The 19,959-nt window shown below is 39.4% G+C and overlaps 2 protein-coding genes across 3 annotated transcripts in view; one reads left to right on the top strand and one right to left on the bottom strand.

The window, feature by feature from the left end:
* LOC136875892 (dual specificity protein phosphatase CDC14A) overlaps positions 1 to 3,607 on the top strand; it is a 71,017-nt gene extending 67,410 nt beyond the window's left edge. Inside the window, exon 6 of the mRNA XM_067149512.2 lies at positions 3,496 to 3,607. Coding sequence (XP_067005613.1) covers positions 3,496 to 3,607 — 112 coding nt within the window. The remainder of the gene's footprint in view (positions 1 to 3,495) is intronic.
* A 7,683-nt stretch (positions 3,608 to 11,290) lies between these two features.
* LOC136876197 (lon protease homolog 2, peroxisomal) overlaps positions 11,291 to 19,959 on the bottom strand; it is a 212,228-nt gene continuing 203,559 nt past the window's right edge. For both annotated transcript variants that reach the window (XM_067149939.2, XM_067149940.2), the window contains one exon: positions 11,291 to 12,831. In XM_067149939.2, coding sequence (XP_067006040.1) covers positions 12,715 to 12,831 — 117 coding nt within the window. In that variant the 3' untranslated portion in view covers positions 11,291 to 12,714. The remainder of the gene's footprint in view (positions 12,832 to 19,959) is intronic.

Below are 19,959 nucleotides of genomic sequence, written 5' to 3'. Positions count from 1 at the left end.
AAACCGGATTAACAGATCTGAAACACTTGAAAGAAAAAATTAAAAAGCACGAAAGTTCCTCCCAACATATGAATTCATGCATGGAATTAGCTGTGCTAGGGAAAGTTAATATAGTGACTCAACTGGATTCCCCATATCGTCAATCCCTTAACACACTGATCAGGTTAGGAAGAATAGGCACAATTATTCAATTCTATGGCATATTTAAAATGGTACTCCATGGCCATAAGACAGACAATTCTCTATATCCTGGAATTTACAAGGTCTCATTAATTTTACAGCTGAAATCGTCTATTGCTATGAAAGAGCACGTGGCTAAAGCTTTTGTATTTAAACGTACATCGAAGACCATTCAGAACGAGCTTCTCAACTGTATGTTGAATGTGTGTAGGGAAGGAATTTTTCAGAAATTGGGGAATCCCAATTCGTTGCAATAGAAGCAGATGAAACAACAGATGTTTCAATCACATGCCAATTGGTATTTGTTTTTCGATATGCATTAGAAGGTCATGTCCATGAAAGGTTTCGGAGGTTCATGAATCCAACAGACAGGACAACGGATAGACTGAGTCATTGTTTGTTTAAAGCAAATGAATCCCATATTAAGGGACACACCACATAAACTTATTTGTCAGAGTTATGACGGAGTCATCATAATGAGCAGAAGGACAGGAGGTGTGCAGGCGAAATTGAAAGTACAGTATCCTAATGCGCATTTCATTCATTGCTATGGACACCAACTAAATTTGACAATGCAGAAGGCTTGTTCATACAATCCCCAAGCCAAATTATTTTTCTATAACCTGTCCGCAATCCAAATTTTTTTTTCAACTCGTCTCACAGAAGCGACCTCCCGAATGAAATACTGAAGACTAAACTCCTTCGGACAATCAATACTCGCTGGAACTATAACATTTGTACGGTGAATGTAGTTTACGAGATTAGAGAGAAACAAACTGAGTGCTTTTGTAGAATAGAAGAAGAGGGTAAAATGTCTATTAGTATAAATGAAGCCAGTGGACTGCGCCGGGCTCTTGAGGATACCATATTCATGTCTGGTTGTCTGTTTAAGTCATTAAGTAATGCCGCATGTTGACACACTGCACAATCAGATACAAAAACGCAAAACAGATTCAGTCCAAATAAAAAAGGCTATTTCTGACTTTGCAAAATACAACAACATGAAGAAATACATACAATTGCATGTGATCTTACGGAATACAACAATTCCGATCAAAGGTGTAGAGTAAGTGACACAAGGACCATTGCAGCGAAAGTAGTCTGTGATGTAACAAATCAGGTGCATGATAGGTTTGCATTTACCGGGTATATTGAAGCTGCAACACTACTGTACAATGATTTGACAAAATCTCTACAAACTTTCCAGAAAATATATTAAATTCTACTGTGTTACATTATCCAATGTTGCAGAAAGAAAGGATAAAGACAGAATTGGAAGTAATTTACAGACAGATTTCAGGCAAGTCAAAGGAGCTCTACCACTTCTCGTTTTTATTTTAGGAAATAATCTCAAATCAAAGAAACTAAAGCTTCTCAGGATAATTGTGACAACACCCATGTCCACAGCCGAAGCAGAGCGCTGTTTCTCGACACTGGCTCTTAAGTAATTTCTATGCAATACAGTAACTGAAGAACGGCTGCTCTGGCAATAATTTCTACTGCAAAAGACCTCATTTATGATATGCCTGACTTTGACGATAAAGTCATTTCTAAGTTTGTGGATTTACAACATAGAATTGAATTCGTATTTGAATAAAGGAATAACACTGCCATCATCGAACAATGCACAGATCCTTTGCATGGCCAGGGCAACTAGACTGTACCTCATTCGTCCTGTAGACTCAGTAGTAGGCCTATCAGTCAGTACAGTAATTTGAATGGACTTAGGATTATGCGGCCATCCAACGGTAGTTACATAATGCATGTATATAGCGCTGTGAACGTATTTCAGATAGACTTCAGTGAGAGTAGGTACATTTAAATTGCTGTAGTTCAAGATACTTTTTCTCCCTATAGGGATATCAAGACCTTGACCTCGGTGTGGGGGCTTGTGTGCTTGTTGATCTCGAGGGCTGTGCCAGCTCACGCTTATAAATGTTGGACTGGCCTCGGTGTAAGGCCAGACTACCAAGGTGTTCCCCGAGTTGCCTAAAAGGTGTCTGTGCTCTTTATTCTTCATTATTATTTCTACCCTTCTATTATCACCTTCTTAAATTTCATTCTTCTTCCTGTCTAGCCATCCTCTCTGACTCGGGTAGTACGTTCTACGGAGGTTTAACCCTCCCCCAATCACAAGTTTCGGGTCACGGCGTGGTGATGCATGGCTACTGGGAGAGTAGTTCTTAACAACCCTCCCCAATCACAAGCTTCGGGTCGTGGCGATGTGATGCATGGCTACTGGGAGAGTAGTTCTTAGCGACCCCCTCCAGATACTGGGCACCCTCCGAAGCATATAGCCTTGCCTTTGGTACGTAAGGGCTCTGCCGAAGGTCGACCTTTTATATCCCAGATACTTGTGGGACTATGCATGGTTTTTGAGTTTGGTTTTGATTCTCCTAAGGCTGCAGGCCTTAAAACTGTGTCCTTTAATTGTTCAGTTAGGAAACATAAGTGCTTCAATCGTGTTGACCTGTCTCATAAGGAAGTTTCTGAAGAGCGTCTGCCACGATTTCTGGTTGCGACCAGAATCGATGGACAGAGCTTACTTGAAGAGAACCCATTCCTGATAAGCAACGCTGTAGGTCTTGTCGGTGAAATAAATGAAATGAGGAAATTGCGGGATGGTACTGTACTCGTGAAGACTAGTACGCTTGAACAGAGTAAAAATTCATTGGAAGTCACAATGTTCGGGCCAGTGCCAGTTAAGATTGAGAGCCACAAGTCCCTTAATTCCAGCAAAGGAGTTATCTTTCATAGGGACTTGATTAAGGCCTCCGATGATGACCTTATCTGGAGCCTTGCTCGTAGAGGTGTGTCTTGACGTTAAACGTCTTAAGAGGCGTGTCGGTGACAACCTCTACGACACAGGGGCTTTCATCTTAACTATCGATATTGAGAAATTGCCCGTACGTATTAAGGTGTCCATGTACACACTTACTGTTCGGCCATATTTTCCTTCTCCTATGAGGTGCTACTACTGCCAGCGGATTGGCCACACTTCACCATGCTGCCAGGGATCAGCGATATGCGGGGCATGAGGAAAAGGGGCGCATGCCAGTGTGGAGTGTACACCACCACCAGTGTACATTAACTGCACTGGAGAGCACGCTCCTCGGTCCAAGGAATGCCCTACATTTAAGCAGGAGAAAAAGATCCGGGAGATTAAGACTCTGGATAAACTCTCTTATCCAGAGGCAGGGAAGAAGTATATATCAATGGCTCCTCTGGAATTCTCCATCTCCTTTGCAGAGAAGGCCACTAGTGTACGCATATCTCCCGTAAGTTTTGTACCCTATGTTCCACCATCAATTCCAGAAGCAACATCAAGTACCCAGCAAGTAATCATCAAATCACAGGTTCAACAGTCAGCAAGTGTGTCATTGCCGAAGACGTCTGGGAAGAACTCTTCCCAGATACATTCAGCTGAGAAGTCCTCCCTCAAAAGGGCAGGGGGGTGGGGAAAGAACTTCCTCAACAATGGCTGGAAAATCACCTTCCAGCCATCCTTCAACTGGCCCAAAAAAGGAGAAAGGGAAGCCTAAAACCTCCCCTACATGTTTGGAGAAGAAACCTTCTCCAACAAGATTGGGGTTCCCAGGATCCCCAAAAAAGCCTGGCAAGTCATCTGCCAGACCTCCTCCAAAATGTTCAAAATGGTGGGCAAGAGTGAAGAAACACGATGTCCCTCTACTCGATCACTTTCTGGGGAACGAAGTTCTCCCAGGAAGAAGGTCCACCGCTCGTGATCAATGAGATCACTGTCTGCGGAGTGCCCAGCCACTGCGTCTCCCTCTTCTGAGGAGAAAATGGAGACTGAACCACTAATTGTCGTGGACGGTGATGACAATACCGACAATAACAGCGGAAACTGGCAGGTGGTGAACCGAATGAGGGCAAGCAATTGTCCTAATTTTGTTGCGCTACCTATCCACAAAATGGCACTATTGTTTGTGTGCTTAACACAGGGGAACTGACACATTTCAGCAACGCACATGGCACATTTTCACACTTGGATGTCACCTTGTGCAGACGTGCACTAGTTCCCCTGCTACGGTGGCAAGTACATGAAGATCTCTGTGATAGTGACCACTTTCCGATAATTCTATCTCTCTTGAATCAAAGACAGTCTGAAGTAACCAAGCGCTGGCTACTGTGGCGGGCAAATTGGGAGAATTTTGCAAACGCGCAGTGATGGCCAATGATATGTTGGAGTCTGTTGATGACCACGTTTCTTCCATTACTACTGGAATTCTTGCTGCTGCAGAGGAAGCAATTCCTTCCTCGTCCGGTGTTCCTCGCCGGAAACAGGTCCCATGATGGACCAACGAAACTGCAGCAGCCATACGTAATCGCCGATGGGCTTTTAAGCATTATTGTCGGAATCCTACGATGGCCAATCACATCACATTTAAGCGTCTGCGCATGAAATCCCGTTTTCTGATTCGAGAAAGTAAGAAAGCTACGTGAGAAAAGTATGTGTCTTTCGTGGCACCACACACTCTGCCATCACAAGTGTGGACAAAACTCCGCCATATTGTCGGAGTACAGAATATGCCCTCAGTCCCCGGAATCTCCATTAATGGAGATATAGTTAGGATTCCTTAAGTCATTACAGACCACATCGCGTTACATTTTGCAGATACGTCCAGTTCTGGGAGATACAACTCTGCATTTCTAACAATTAAGCACGAGGCAGAGGCACACCATCTCTCTTTCGCCTCTAGTGCTTGGCATTCCTATAACGTGCCTTTCACGGAGTGGGAGTTGCAGAGTGCACTCTCGCTATGCACTGACACGGTTCCTGGACTGGACAAGATCCACAATCATATTCTTAAGAATTTGAGTGACAGATGTCTCAAGGATATCTTCACCCTATTCAACAGAATATGGAGTGAAGGAGTGTTTCCTTCTCAATGGCCTGAGAGAATTGTGATACCAATTCCTAAGCCAGATAAAGATCCAAAACTTCTGAATAGATATAGGCCAATAGGCCTTACAAATGGCCTTTGTAAGCTATTTGAAAGGATGATTAACCGGCATCTTGTGTGGGCCATGGAAAAGGAAGGTCTATTGTCTAAGAATTACCAGACTCTTATTGGTCTGCCAATGATCATCTGGTCAGACTGGAGAGAGTCATTCAGGAGGCCTTTCTCCGGAAGGAACAGCTAGTCACTGTGTTCTTTGACCTGGAGAAAGCTTACAATACTACCTGGCGATACAGGATTCTCTCCACACTACACCAGTGGGGATTTGGGGGAAATTTGCCAACATTTATTGAGAACTTCATGTCCCTCAAGCTCTTTCGAGTAGGGAATGCATCTTCTCAATATTACGTTCAAGAAAACGGAGTACCACAGGGATCTGTACTGAGTGTACGTAGTTGCCGCTGCTGGGTCCGCAGTCATTCCTTCGCTATATGTAGATGATTTACCTCTACATTACAGCTCCGGAAGGGTGGAGTTTGCTGAGAGACAGCTGCAGCAAGCTATTAACCGAGTCAACAGATGGGCCCTGCAACATAGTTTTCGATTTTCAATGGCGAAAACCTCGTTGTACACTTCTGCCGACATCGGCTTGTGCATCCTGAATCACAGCTCCGCTTGCAAAACAGTGCCTTACCTGTGGTAGACACCTGCAGATTCCTGGGTCTCCAATTTGATAAGAGACTAACGTGGCAGCCCCACATCCATCAGTTAAAGGTTGCCTGCATGAAGAGACTTAACATGCTTAAGTTTCTCAGCGGCACTTTGTGGGGGACTGACTGTGTGGTGCTGCTGCGTTTTTACATGACAACGGCTTATGGCTCAGCATCAAAATCTATGCTGAGCCTTTTAGACAGTGTTCACCATAGTGGAGTTAGGCTGGCAACTGGTGCTTTCCATACTAGCCCCATTCCCACCCTACTCGCTGAACTGGGAGTTCCATCTTTATGAATAAGGAGGCAGCAGTCACTCCTCACGTACGGTGCCAAAATTCATGAAATGCCGCTACATCCAACCTATCAATGTATCTTTGATACCCAATACCATCAGAGGTACCAAGACTGGGCCGATTGCCACACATCCGGTCAGGTTTCGAATTGATAGCTTGTGTCATGAATTAAATATAGATATCGGTGGTTGCCTTGAACAGACTTTTAGCGAAGTACCTCCGTGGCTAGTTCCACGACTGGATATACACCTAGATCTACTCCGTAGAACCAAGGTGAACATGGATTCCTCTGTTTATTGGAGGTATTTCCAGAATTTCGTTCACCAGTATCCGGCTGCGAGACATATCTTCGCGGATGGCTCTAAAATCAGAGAAAATATTGTTTGCACTTTCGTCACCGATGATATAAGCATGAAGATCTCACTTCCAAGTATATGTAGCGAGTATACTGTGGAGCTTTACGCCATCGTAGAGGCTCTGCAGTTTACAGTGGGTGCCGAAAGAAACCATTTTCTCACGTGTACCGACTCGTTAAGTTCTCTACAGTCTATCGAAACCTGTTTCTCGCAACACCGACTGGTGCAGCGGATTCATGATCTTCTAGCCAGGTTAAGTGATGCTGGCACCAGAATCACCTTCACGTGGCTTCCAAACCAAGTTGAGATTGCGGGAAATGAACTTGCGGATAAAGCTGCAAAGGAAGCGGTACTTTTACCTCCAAGACCTATGAATGTACCTCCTGAAGATATTTGTTCTCAGCTACGTCGAACCATCTTGGCGTCCTGGGAATCGGACTGGCTAACTATCCAAACTCCTAACAAGCCAAGAGTAATTAAGAAGACAACTATCATGTGGCGGTCCTGTTTCCAGCTTTCCTGGAGAGAGACCATAGTATTGTGTAGGCTGAGGATAGATCGCGGACAATGCTTTCTTATCTCCTAAAGAGGGGAGATCCCCCAGTTGTTCTTGTGGTGCCGACTGCACCATGGCCCACAGAGTGCGCCGATCTCTCTAGCCTAAGATGGAACCTCGGCCTACTGGAAACATTACATAAAATCAGCTTCATGGTCCGTATCGCACTTCAATAGATTCACAATTAAGTATTTAATTTATTTTCCACCTAGTCGATACAATGATTGCTTAAGGCAATTTTTAATGGTCAAAAGTGGTACATGTTTTGTATATTATCAACATCTTCAGCCACATAACACTGTTTAGATGAAAAATATATAAAATTGACAAAGTAATGCTTTAGAGGAAGTGTCCTTATGTTAATTTTAAGGAAGTGTCCTTATGTTAATTTTAAGGACACTTCCTCTAAAGCATTACTTTGTCAATTTTATATATTTTTCATCTAAACAGTGTTATGTGGCTGAAGATGTTGATAATATACGAAACATGTACCACTTTTGACCATTAAAAATTGCCTTAAGCAATCATTGTATCGACTAGGTGGAAAATAAATTAAATACTTAATTGTGAATCTACTGGAAACACTCGAACGCATATTCGCCGATGACGCGACTACTGCTGTCCTCGTCATCTGCTTTATGTGCGACAGTGGATTATTCAAAGGTATGTCAACTGCAAATGTTCTGTTACTCAGGGAACATCCTTTTGATACGTTAGTGAACTTTTTGGCTTAATACAATACTTTTTTATTTTGTACTTCGTATCTAAATTCCGTCGTTGAATAAATAATTTTGTTTTATTTTAAATTTCTCTTCCATTAAATTTGTTCAGGGAGGTTGATTACCTAGTTGTGCTTCCTCTTAAAACAAAAATCACCACCACCACCACTTCAAGATGGGTACTGTACATTTAAAGAGTTCAAGATACTTGGGTGAAGCAGGAGTCTGGATCGCCACCTTCTTTGAATGGACACCAACATTTCATTCCACATTTTCTCTTAACCCGATGAGTGCTACACCTGCCTATAGACGGGCTGACGCGGCCGGTCCACCAGTGCTACGCCCGTCTATAGACGGTGAGCAAGAATTTTAACTTTTTTTTAGTTTCCCGGTTCACTTTCGAGTGCGAATTTGATCTCTGACATGTTCTGCCATCTGTTGGGCATTATGCAGAACTGACTGATCAGAGATTATAGCTTAGGGAAGTAACTTACAGAGCTTTTTGTAGACGTCTGTGGAGTTGTTCATGGCGGAACAACAATTTAGTCGCTCTTGCAGCGATGTTATATCGGATCACAGAATCTTTCAGTTATTAACCACAGCGGAAAGTGATGATGGACATGATCAATTTAAGGAATTGTTAAGCGATTTTGAAAGTGAGAGTGATAGAGAGAGTGCCAAAAATATTGTATGTGAGAGAGAAACAGAGCCTCCTTCTAAATGAAAGAAGGAAAACACAGTGAGTACAAAAGCTATTTTATCACTATTTTCATGGTGGAAGGATTACTTTTCTTCACCAGAGTTTCAGGTAACTGTGACAGGCTCTGAGGGCCAAGTAGTGTTTGATGACAACCCAAAAATCATTGATTTTTATAAACTTTTGTGCCAGTGGAGTTGGTGCAGATAGTTGAACAAATCGGCATCACAAACAACCAGTAGAAAACACTTTTTTTTTTTTTGCTAGTTGCTTTACGTCACACCGACACAGGTAGGTCTTACAGCGACGATGGGACCGAGAAGGGCTGGGAGTGGGAAGGAAGCGGCCGTGGCCTTAATTAAGGTACAGCCCCAGCATTTGCCTGGTATGAAAATGGGAAACCACGGAAAGAAAACATTTAACCATCACCACATTCCAGGTTTGGAAAGTATCTTAAAATGTCAACTTATATACTTCTAAGAAGTTACATGTATTAGTTGCCTACAGATTTTAGGAAATAATATTATTTTGGGCTCTTTACTTTGTATAAAGATAATGCACACATGGGCACGTAAGTGTAATTTTGTTTTCTCTCAAAATAATATTGAACATAAGCGTAGGATTTTCCATTTGCATGTAGATATATAAACAACCAACATTTATAAACATTTTAAGTTAATCTCCCCACTGATAAGTTAAAAATTGAGGCTTCTACAATTTTTTTTACATACGAATGAAAAAACTCAGCACTGAGGTACCAAACAGTCAACTGGTCACTCAGCACTTAAAAGTTTAAAGCGAAGAAGATAGTGAAGTAGTGGAGTAATGATCGAGTATTTAATTGTATGATGTGTATCCGAGTATGCATTTGTTTACTTGTGTGTGTTTAGTAAGAACGTAAATTTGTTAAAAAGTAGTGCTCCGCCAGTCCCCCTCAGCAGCCACTGCTGCTTATCACCAATAAAATGCTGCATACTGTCATCCCCTTCACACACATACTACAGAAATACTGGTAATTGCTATCCTTTGAGGAGAATGTAATGCGTCGTCAGCACAACCAAGTATGCAGTCCTTAATTTTTTATTACTAGTTTTTTCTAAATTTTATGTGCTCATAAATTAGTTTCAACACACTGAAGAGCCTAAGAGTTATAAATTACTGCAATCCATACAATTTTAAGATTTTCAATATTTCCAAGGCAATTTTTGTTGAAAATGAAATTCGTTCATTAAACAAGGATTTCTCTTTGCCTAGAATGTTATGGGAAAATTGATCTGCACCCAATATGCGAATAAATTCGATAGCCATATACTATCCATTCCTTGTTGTAACAGGCAACTCAACTTGGGACTCCTCTAGCCGAGTCTGACAATGCTTGTACTTATTTGTAGTGTTGGGCAGTCTGAAATGGAGTCTCCTCTAGATTTCTCCAGACTAGCGCAGGCACTGTTTCTCGCGAGAAGTTTTGAGAGATCTTGAGAACACTGTCCCCGCATTGTGTCGTAGGCCTACAGGTAGATGGAGCTGAATGTTGTTTGTGACGAGCATGGGAATAGTCCACCACGGGCCTTCTCCATTCCGTAAATACGTGTCAACAAGTGACTAGGGCGTTAATTTTTTTTCTACCGAGGTCTATTTTGATGCAGTATAACATACTTATAACATATTAATACCAATGTACATGGTCCATTATTGGACATTATAAATTTTCCAGCTAACTCATTCCTGGTTGCCAGCGTTTCACCCCGGTGTGCTAAGTTGGGCTTATCAGTTAGTACTTATCACACCCACCAAGACGCATGGCTAGTGCATACCATGGAGGCCACTGCGTAGGCTACTTGAAGCCACCGGCAGTGCCAATGCACTATGAGAGCCTTTGTTTTTTTACAAAAAATTGATGCCTGTTTGGAATCAACATTTATAACATATTCTCGCACTGTATGCAGTACACGAATGAGTAGGCTAAGTAGAGAAACTGACGGCTACTGTAGATGTACATCTTTATCAGACCCCACGTTCAATATCCGTATGACCAGTGCTTGTGTTTACCGATATTTTGGTGACAAAAGAAATAATTCCTTACAATGATAGTATTTGCATCATAAATAGGTACTTTGGAATATTACGGTGCAATGCGTAATTGTGTTTAATTGTACGTGACAACTTTAAGACTTATGTCCGAAACACAATGTAAGTAGTGGATGTAGGTTATTTTAGAGAGATGCCACATAGCACAGCCCGCTGTGTTGTAAGTCAGCAGAAATACTTTTGGGATGATCTGGCACTTAATGCAGGGTTATTCAGCTAAGATTTTCACCTCAAATAATTCTGAACCATTTAAGATATTGACATTCTGTTTTCACTTTCGTTAATGGTATTCAGGGGTTCATAGTTAAACATGCAATGCTTTTCCAGGTTTTTGACAAAATTTATCGGCACACACATTCTCTTATGAGAACCGCTGATGATGTACTATCAAGCTTAAACTCGTATTTACTGGGACGCCACACAGATCACAGCACAGAAGAATCGGTCTCGAGATCTGTGACGTCAGTCTCAAGAGTCTTCAGAGAGCATTGCCCAACACTGATTATTTGTGCCAAGCTCCACACTTCTACCTTTCTTATCCAATCTCTTCTGCTCAACTTTTTTTCTCTTCTGAACAAGACAGTACTAGGTTTGTGAGGCTTTGGAAAAATTTAATTTTTCATGCCCTTTACCTTCATTTTTCGATGGGATCTTCTCATATACAACATAGCAAGAGTTAAGAGGGGATTATCATATTGTACTTCCCTCTCAAATACAATGAAAATCACTTCCATCATCTGTCAAAGACAAAATAAAAGCCATGTAGCTTTAAAATATTTTATTAACAACATAGGCCTATATCCAATTCTTGTACCATGGTTACAAAGTAGAAAAGTAAAACATCACAGTAACTATATATTTGGCTATACATATTTTACTACAAAAATATAAGCTATATTTTGCAACTTAATATAACAGTATTTACTTTCATGAAACAGAGGAATGTCTCAGAACTTAGTATTAAGTCTTATTTCTGCAAATAAACATTAAAAAAATAATTTACAAGGAAAGAAATAAGTTCCACAACTGACTAAAATAAATACAATTAAAATTGCTGTCAAGAGGAAAATTAATGAATGAATGATCTCTGATAAGAGAAATGTAGAAGTTAATTCTTTATGGTTTAGAATATAAACAGGCAACATTATGATCACCAGGAGCAGGATTTACATGGAAATATATTTACCATACTACGTATTGTTGAAATTTCAGATCAACCATTATGTTTAGTACCAAAACCATTCATTTTTGCACATATTAAGCATTACTGCATGTTTTTTTTACACATTATGAGTAGTATTACATTTTAATAGAATTTATACAAATTTACAGATAGAGACAACAGGTGTTTTCTTCCTATTGTAATAATTAAATCTTTGTGGACTTTTGCTACAACTTAGAAGGATTAATGGATGAGACTGTCCAACTGTGGTTTTTGTTGTTCTGGTTATCTATCTGGCAATAAGAAATTCACAACAGGTGATAATATGGATGACAATATTTACCATCTTTCGCCCTTCAACTGTGTTGTAAAACTCCAATCGTGATTATATTGCTGCATTTGAAGTGGAGTTTACCATTTTAAGAGATAATATGCAGGTTTTGCAATATACTTCCTGGCAAATGACTTAAATGTTTATCACACAAAATAACAGCCTAACTTACTTCTGAAGAAAGGATATTTCTGTACTTAATCCTTTTTCGTAATAATAACAATATACACACAGAGATACAAACTTTGGAGCATACAGAAATCCTATCCCTGATGATCAGGATACTAACAGTTTATAAAATAAGAGGTTTTTTTTTTTCTTCCTAAGTTCCAGTCCTCAGATGAGCACATACTCAAGACCAATGTGATGGTATATTATAAGAAATACATGTAAACTACTGGCCAATATGAGTACGTGCCTTAAATTTTACCTCATAAACAATATCAAGTTAAATTTCATTTGCTGGTCCAATTTTACAAACATCTCTTCATGAATATTCCCTTTTCCTTATACTTGCTGATAAAAATTTACTAAAATAAAGTTGCATCCTTTAATATTTTTCAAACCTTGTGTCTGATATAATATCCATAACATTTACAATCATAGATTAAATTTCAACTGGCTTGAGATCATTTAATACCACACAGTAAACCCAGCAGCTCAAGCTAGTAGTAATAATAACAAATTATAAACATTAGAGTTTACTACGTAATGGTGGCATTTCAAAGGATGAATCACCAGGCAATCCACCCTCAAAAGCAGCTTGCAGGACTTCATCCACATGATCAACAAATATAAATATTAGGTCATTCTGAAATAAATAAAAAAAACAAGCATAGACATAATATCTATATTAACAAGCACAAAGAATTACCAATTATACCATTACTTGCAACAATTTTATCTTATACTAAAATACAGTCATAATTACAGACAACTTATTAACTTATTTTCCCATGCTGTTCAATCAACTGAAAACAAGCTACTGGTATAACTATGCCAGCTAAAAAAAGTGAAATCTCAATTCAAGCCATTTCAAAAATGCCTCAATCATGACTTTCTTATTTACCCTTCAATCACACATGATTATTTAACTATTAGAGCACTTCCCAGTCCGATGAAAATTGACAATAAAAAATTGGATATACGGACTACACATAAAACATAATATATTGTATTTCCTCGTATATTAAGCCCCCCCCCCCCACTTTTCGAGATAAAATGAAAAAAATTGAAGGTCACATATAAGAACCCGCAACGTAATTCAATAGAGAAGAACAACAACAACAATTCCACTTCATAGCGGATACAGGCCGTACTGCAGCTTCGATGACATCATATAAATAGGTGAATAGTCAACTCTCTGATCCACGCAATGCAAGTAGTGGTACACATCAAAGTCATGCAGTATGTAGTTAAAAATGTCTGCCTCAGTAGCGCACTGCACGGCAAGCATGCATTAGTCATGTGATATGTCTGTGTTTTGTAGTTAAGAATGTCCGCCTCCAAAGTGTAACGGTTAGCACAACCAGCTGCCGTTTTGGGGGGCCCAAGTTTGATTCCCAGTACTGCTAGAGATTTAAAATGACAGGAGATTTGGTATGTGGTAAAATGGTGCATGCAGCTCACCTCCATTGAGGGCATGCCTGGAAAGAGCTGCACTACCTTGGTATAAGAAAACGAGTTTAGTTAAGAAATATTCACGGTTATTGTTATTAATATGGCAGGTGATATTATAAACACTGTGACTGTTTAATAACTCATAAGTCAGGCCAATACAGGTAATTTTTGGAGAAGGATGTATAAAATGTGATAAAACCAATCCAATCATAACATTGTTTCACTCGTCAACATACCTAACAAATCATATTCCTACTTTGCATTAATAAAAACACTGAGACAACGAACACACAAAATTAAACATTATGATAATAAACCGCATTACCTCCCCACACCATTGGATATCCATATATATGGCAAGCTTTCTCGTTATTTATTTATATATATTTTTTTAGTGAACTTCTGGCACCATCCAGGCCTTTAGAGTTAACATACCTAACCTAAACAATGCAATCACTATCTCAATTACAGCTGTTTAGGTAACTCCTAATGTGATAAAGGTAGAGAAGAAGCATGAAAAATAATTTAAAATAAAGGCCTGGCTTTTGACAGCCGCAAAGAATGTTTCTGTGACAGGTGTGTCATCAAGAAAGAACAGCAGAATTGCATTTTTGTCATCAAGAAAGGACAGCAGGATTTCATTTTTGTTTGTAATATTTTGTATTGTGAGATATGGAGAAATAAAAACTCTGGACTCTGCTGGAATTATTTTTATGTAACTGCAAGAAATATTAATTTAAATATGTTTGTAAAAATTTTTTAAAATGTAATTTAGGGAAACAGCAAGATATATGGAACTGTAAATGAACATTGCAAGATGTAAGAATTAATTTTAAAGTGACTTTTTTTTTGATGCAAGAATTAATTTTGAAGTGATTTTTTTTAAATTTAAATTTTATGTAATTGATCATTTAAATTAATGTCAGCAAGCATGAAGAAAAGACATTTGGGATGTTTTAACTTGAAGAATTTCTTGAAGAATTATTTGAACATTATTTTTTAAATTATGTAGGCCTATGTCAAAATTGTAACCTTGTAATCTGAGAAAAAAAATTTTTTTTTAAGGTGCTTTAATTTTGAGGCATCCTATACCGCACTTGTGGTTACTGATGTTGTAACAGGTGTTGCAATTCCTCTTGCTTCAGCAAGTCAGGAAATGACCATATATGGTCATACAATTGGACTGGCCAAAAGAATGGGCATTCCAATTGGCGAAAAGAACGGGAATATAGTGAAATTTACATCCGATTGATTGTTTGTGATCTGGCTATTTCCAGTCTTCTGCTGGCTTTGCGTGTATGATGCGAGTTCTTGGCGTCTTTCCATCTGACCGTCCCCGAGTGTGGATGCACTCGAGGGTTTCCCCTCTGGGAACCCTAACTCCTTATTGGTAAGTGCCATTTCTAAGTTTCTGATTTCAGTTGATTTAATTTAATTCCTTTTGCGTTTCGGTATTTACTCCCTTAATGTCTTTTTCAAAGTTTTAAATTTAACGTGTCGTCTAAATTTGACCTAGATTCCCGTCGTTTGTAATTTTAATTCTTTCACCCGCATTTTTAATCAAAAACCATTGTAATTCTGCATAAGCCTACAACGTTAAACTTGTATTTTACTAAGTGATTTAAGTATTCTGATTAGGTTTTCATTTGTTTAGCTGATCTGTATCTGTCATTAAACCGATTTGGTTTGTGAGTTGAGTATCAGTTGCTATGTCATTTAACTTTGTTTCTTGTAATGTTTGTTTGTTAATTTTAATATAGTTGAGCTAGAGGGTGTGTCTTGCAAGTCTTTTCTCCCCCCATAATGTCATACCTTCCCATGGACCTCATAGGGATACCGCACCTTCCACAATCCTCATTAGTTGTCATTATTAGGCCTGTAAGTGTTCCCTTGCATTTGGTTTGATTTTGCGTATTTATTATCTACCGTCATATTTCCATGTTTTGATGTGTAACCACCGCCACTGTGTCATTTTACGATTTCACTTTTCATATTAAGTGTCAGTTTTATTATTATTATTATTATTATTATTATTATTATTATTATTATTATTAGTAGTAGTAGTAGTAGTAGTAGTTCGTGTAGGCATAATTATCTTGATTACGGTTACTGTTTCCAATCACTATGTGTTACGTTTGGAAGTACAACTCCTAACATTTGCTGAGACCATCCCAAGCTATCAGCTGGTGGGTTAGCACGCTTTCTACAGCATGGCTTTATTACGAAGGGGTGGCTTCTGTTACACATACATCTGAAAATACAGAGACCTCCTCTAGAAACCTCTAGGCTAATCGGGAACAAAACTATATAAAAAATGTTTCAAAAAAACCCGGATCTTGAATGTTCTCGATGGTAGTGAAAATGGAAATAAGTATACTGGGCTGTACATTAATTCAAGCCAGACATCCTGTATTTCGTATGTTGGACCAAAATGTCACCGAGTTTTATGCATTATTTAGCTTGGATGTTTCTCTGTTCTGTGCTGTCATCTACTATTCATTTGTTTTAACTGAGTTGCTTTTTCTTAGAAGATAGTTCATTGCTGTTGTGTTTTTACATTTTTGATCATCATGTCATCCACCAGTCGTGGCATGGAACCTGACAATATTTATGAATGGTTGTTTGACAATAGTGATACTGACGATTTGTTGACCGATTCTGAAAGTCAAATTAGTGTTCCCAAATCTGAGAACAATTTTTAGAGTGATGAAGAGGAAGCTGAGGTGGAAGACAGTGGCAAAAACGGTGATGTAAGGGGTGATAAATGAAGGTGACCACAATTTTTCAAAATATTCTCCCTACAGTGCTATGGAATACATGCCTCCTAATACAGGAAAAAAGCCAATAGCTTTAGTGAGCAGTTTTCAGAAAAAAGCTGAAAATAAGCTAGCAGCAAGTCACAAGTCCTTCAGGGACTTATTTAACAGGGGACTTACGGGGGATGTTATGAAACAAAATGCCTGAAAGTGCAGTGATAGAGCAGCTGTGACGAAGAATTTTGTCTGAATGGGAAGCTACGTATAATAGATTATTGCAAGGCTAAAATAACAAAGGGCTGTGCAGTGTGTTATGACAAGAAAGTGAAACCAGGCATAAATGAGACAATTGATTGTGAGACCTATCAAGTGAAACACAACCGCACCCAAACGAATGCCTCTGAAGTGCCACACTTTCTCAAAATACTGCTGATAATTTTATTTACATGATGGATAATCAATATAAAATGAGGGTTCACCAGCGTCCGGCATCTTCGCAGAAATATACTTGGACTTTTTAGAACACACAAAAATAGACAATGATGCAACATTTAACAACATACATTTCTGGTCCAGATTCATTATTTTGGACCAACGTACCATAGATGCAGCTGCTACTTTAACACACCAAAACACTATCGACGCAGATATTAAATTTACGCTAGAATCCACAGTCAATAATGCCATCAACTTCCTAGATCTCACTATCACCAGGCTTCCTTCCTCATTTAAATATAAAATTTATAGAAAAGCCACGCACACCGCAACAACAATAAAACAGGACTCCGTACATCCCCTTAATCATAAACGGGCCACCTACAATAGCCTAGTACACTGAGCATTCAATATTCTTATGTCAAAATCAGACCTTGATAAAGAATTAAACATTATACACAATACTGCACTTCATAATGACTACAATAAGAATTTTATAGAAAGTATAATTAGCAAGTTCAGACATCGCCCAAAATCTAATCTACTCAAAGAAACAAATAAATCTAAAATTTTCTCAACTTTTACCTTTAATTGCAAATTTCATAAAATTAAAAATATATTTAAGAAGCAGAATATCAACATTTCCTTCAGAACCAATAATAGAAACCTAGATATTTTACACAACTCTAACTTAATTAACGCTTCCAATCACATTGAAAAGTCACGTGTCTATAGATTTCATTGTAACGACTGTCACAGTGTATATCTTGGACAGACCGGTAGATCGTTTAAAATCACATACACAGAACACATAAGCGCAATCAAGTACAGAAAATTTTCTGCGGCAGGTCAACATATAAACGACTATAAACACAAATTTTATGGCTTAGACCACGATATAGACATCATTGATATAATAAATAAAGGCCCCGTACTCGATTTAACTGAGCAATGCTACATTTCACTTGATCAGTACTATAATCCAAATTTTAATCTCAATGACCTTTCTGAAAAACCTTCTTGCTAGTTGCTTTATGTCGCACCAACACAGATGGGTCTTATGGCGACGATGGGACAGGGAAGGACTAGGAGTGGGAAAGAAGTGGCCGTGGCCTTAATTAAGGTACAGCCCCAGCATTTGCCTGGTGTGAAAATGGGAAACCACGGAAAAACATTTTCAGGGCTGCCAACAGTGGGGTTCGAACCTACTATCTCCCGAATACTGGATACTGGTCGCACTTAAGCGACTGCAGCTATCGAGCTCGATTCTGAAAAATCAACAATATTGTTTGATACACTCATTACAATATTGGATAATCTTAAATTACCCAAAAATAGATCAATCTTCAAAATAATACATAACACGCTTGCATATTACACCTACCGCCGCCCACGCCCTCCCGATTATAGTCCCGCCTCTACCATGCTTCCCCTTCCTCCTCTCTGACAATTTAAAGGGTGGGTGCTCGCACTACCGCCTGGCACCAAGAGAGTTAAAAGATCGAGTTTCTTTCCGTAACGTGCGAAGAAGTCGTGTAGGCCCTATTAGTGATATTAAAAGCGAACTGACTGTAATCTGTAGTGTTCATTTAAATTTCTGTTTGTCTTCAGTTTTTGGTGCTGTGAACAGCATAGTTCACACTGTTACCTATTTCTAAGTTGTGTTTGGGAGTCTTCATTCCTTTTGAAAACAGCATCGGTGATAAAACAAATCCAGTTCGTTCTGCTGTGACTTAACACATTACAATGTCAAGTGGGAAACGAAAATAGTTAGATTTGGCTATAACATATGAAACTGTGCAGGCTTGTGGAAAAAACAGTGTGAGCAAAAGTGAAATAGGCAGGCAGTATAATTTAACACATTTGACTCTATTTACTATCCTTAAAAATAAGGAAAAAATCAAAGACACTGTTTTAAAAGGAAGCATCCCAAGTGGGAGTATGAAACTGCGTGGTGCGGACCATGCTAACCTTGAAGCTGCCCTTTTTGAGTCGTTTACCCAGAAACGAGCTACAGAAGTTCCTATTTCAGGGCACACGCTAAAATCTAAGGCGCAAGACTTGGCTCTCAGACTCGGTATTTCAGACTTCCAGTGCAGCGTTGGATGGTTAAAGCACTTTACAATTCAGACGTGGCATTTCGCTTCGCACAATAAAAGGCGAATCGGGAAGTGTAGACGAAAAAGCCGTCAATGACTGGCTTCCAATTCTCTGTGAAATTCTTAAAAAGTACGAGCCCAAAGATGTCTACAACGCTGATGAATCTGCAGTTTTCTATAATTTATTACCCCAAAGGACTCTTGCGGTGAAGGGCGACCCATGCAAAGGTGGAAAACGCAGCAAAGAACGATTAACCGTTCTTTTGTGCTGCAACATGGACGGTAGTGATAAACTGAAACCGTTTATTATCGGCAAGTCAGCCAACCCGCAAGCATTTAAAGGCGTATAACATTCCGTGCACGTATGAAGTGAACACAAAAGCATGGATGACATCGATGCTTTTTAAGCAGTGGCTCCAAGCATTTGATTCGAGAATGGGATCGAAGAATATAGAAGTCGTTATTTTTACAGACCATTGCCTCGCTCATCCAAATGTTGAGCTACGGAATACTGAACTGGTATTCCTACCACCAAATTGGACCAGTTGTGCTTTTTTTAAATTTATAAAAATGCTATTTGTTTGGGGTGTCGACCCATGTGCGTTTGCTCCTATTGGCACCATATTGTATGAACCTGCGTGTAATTGGAATGGCGGTAGTGTGGAATGTTGTGTGTGAGGAAAGGAAGATTAAGGACGTCACGAACACCCAGTCCCCAGGCCAGGGATATTAATCATTAGAATTAAAAAAACCCAACCCGGACGGGAATCGAACCCAGGGCCGCCAGGTGACACGCGGTCGCGTTGCCCCCTACACCATGGGGCCAGACTACCAGTTGTGCTACAACCACTTGATGAGAGCGTATTTAAACTCCTTAACACGTTCAGTACCTGCTTCTGAGCGGGACACTTGAATGCCTGGACCAGCCATTTCCATGCCCGGCCCTCTTGACGTGCATCACTTAATACAATTTACAATTACTCATAAACTATAAATGTTAGAAAAATGATACTTTGTGCTTACCTCTAG

Source organism: Anabrus simplex, chromosome 6 (assembly GCF_040414725.1).
Source record: "Anabrus simplex isolate iqAnaSimp1 chromosome 6, ASM4041472v1, whole genome shotgun sequence".
In the NCBI taxonomy this organism is placed as follows: Eukaryota; Metazoa; Arthropoda; class Insecta; order Orthoptera; family Tettigoniidae; genus Anabrus; species Anabrus simplex.
This window is presented reverse-complemented; position numbering and strand designations above follow the sequence as displayed.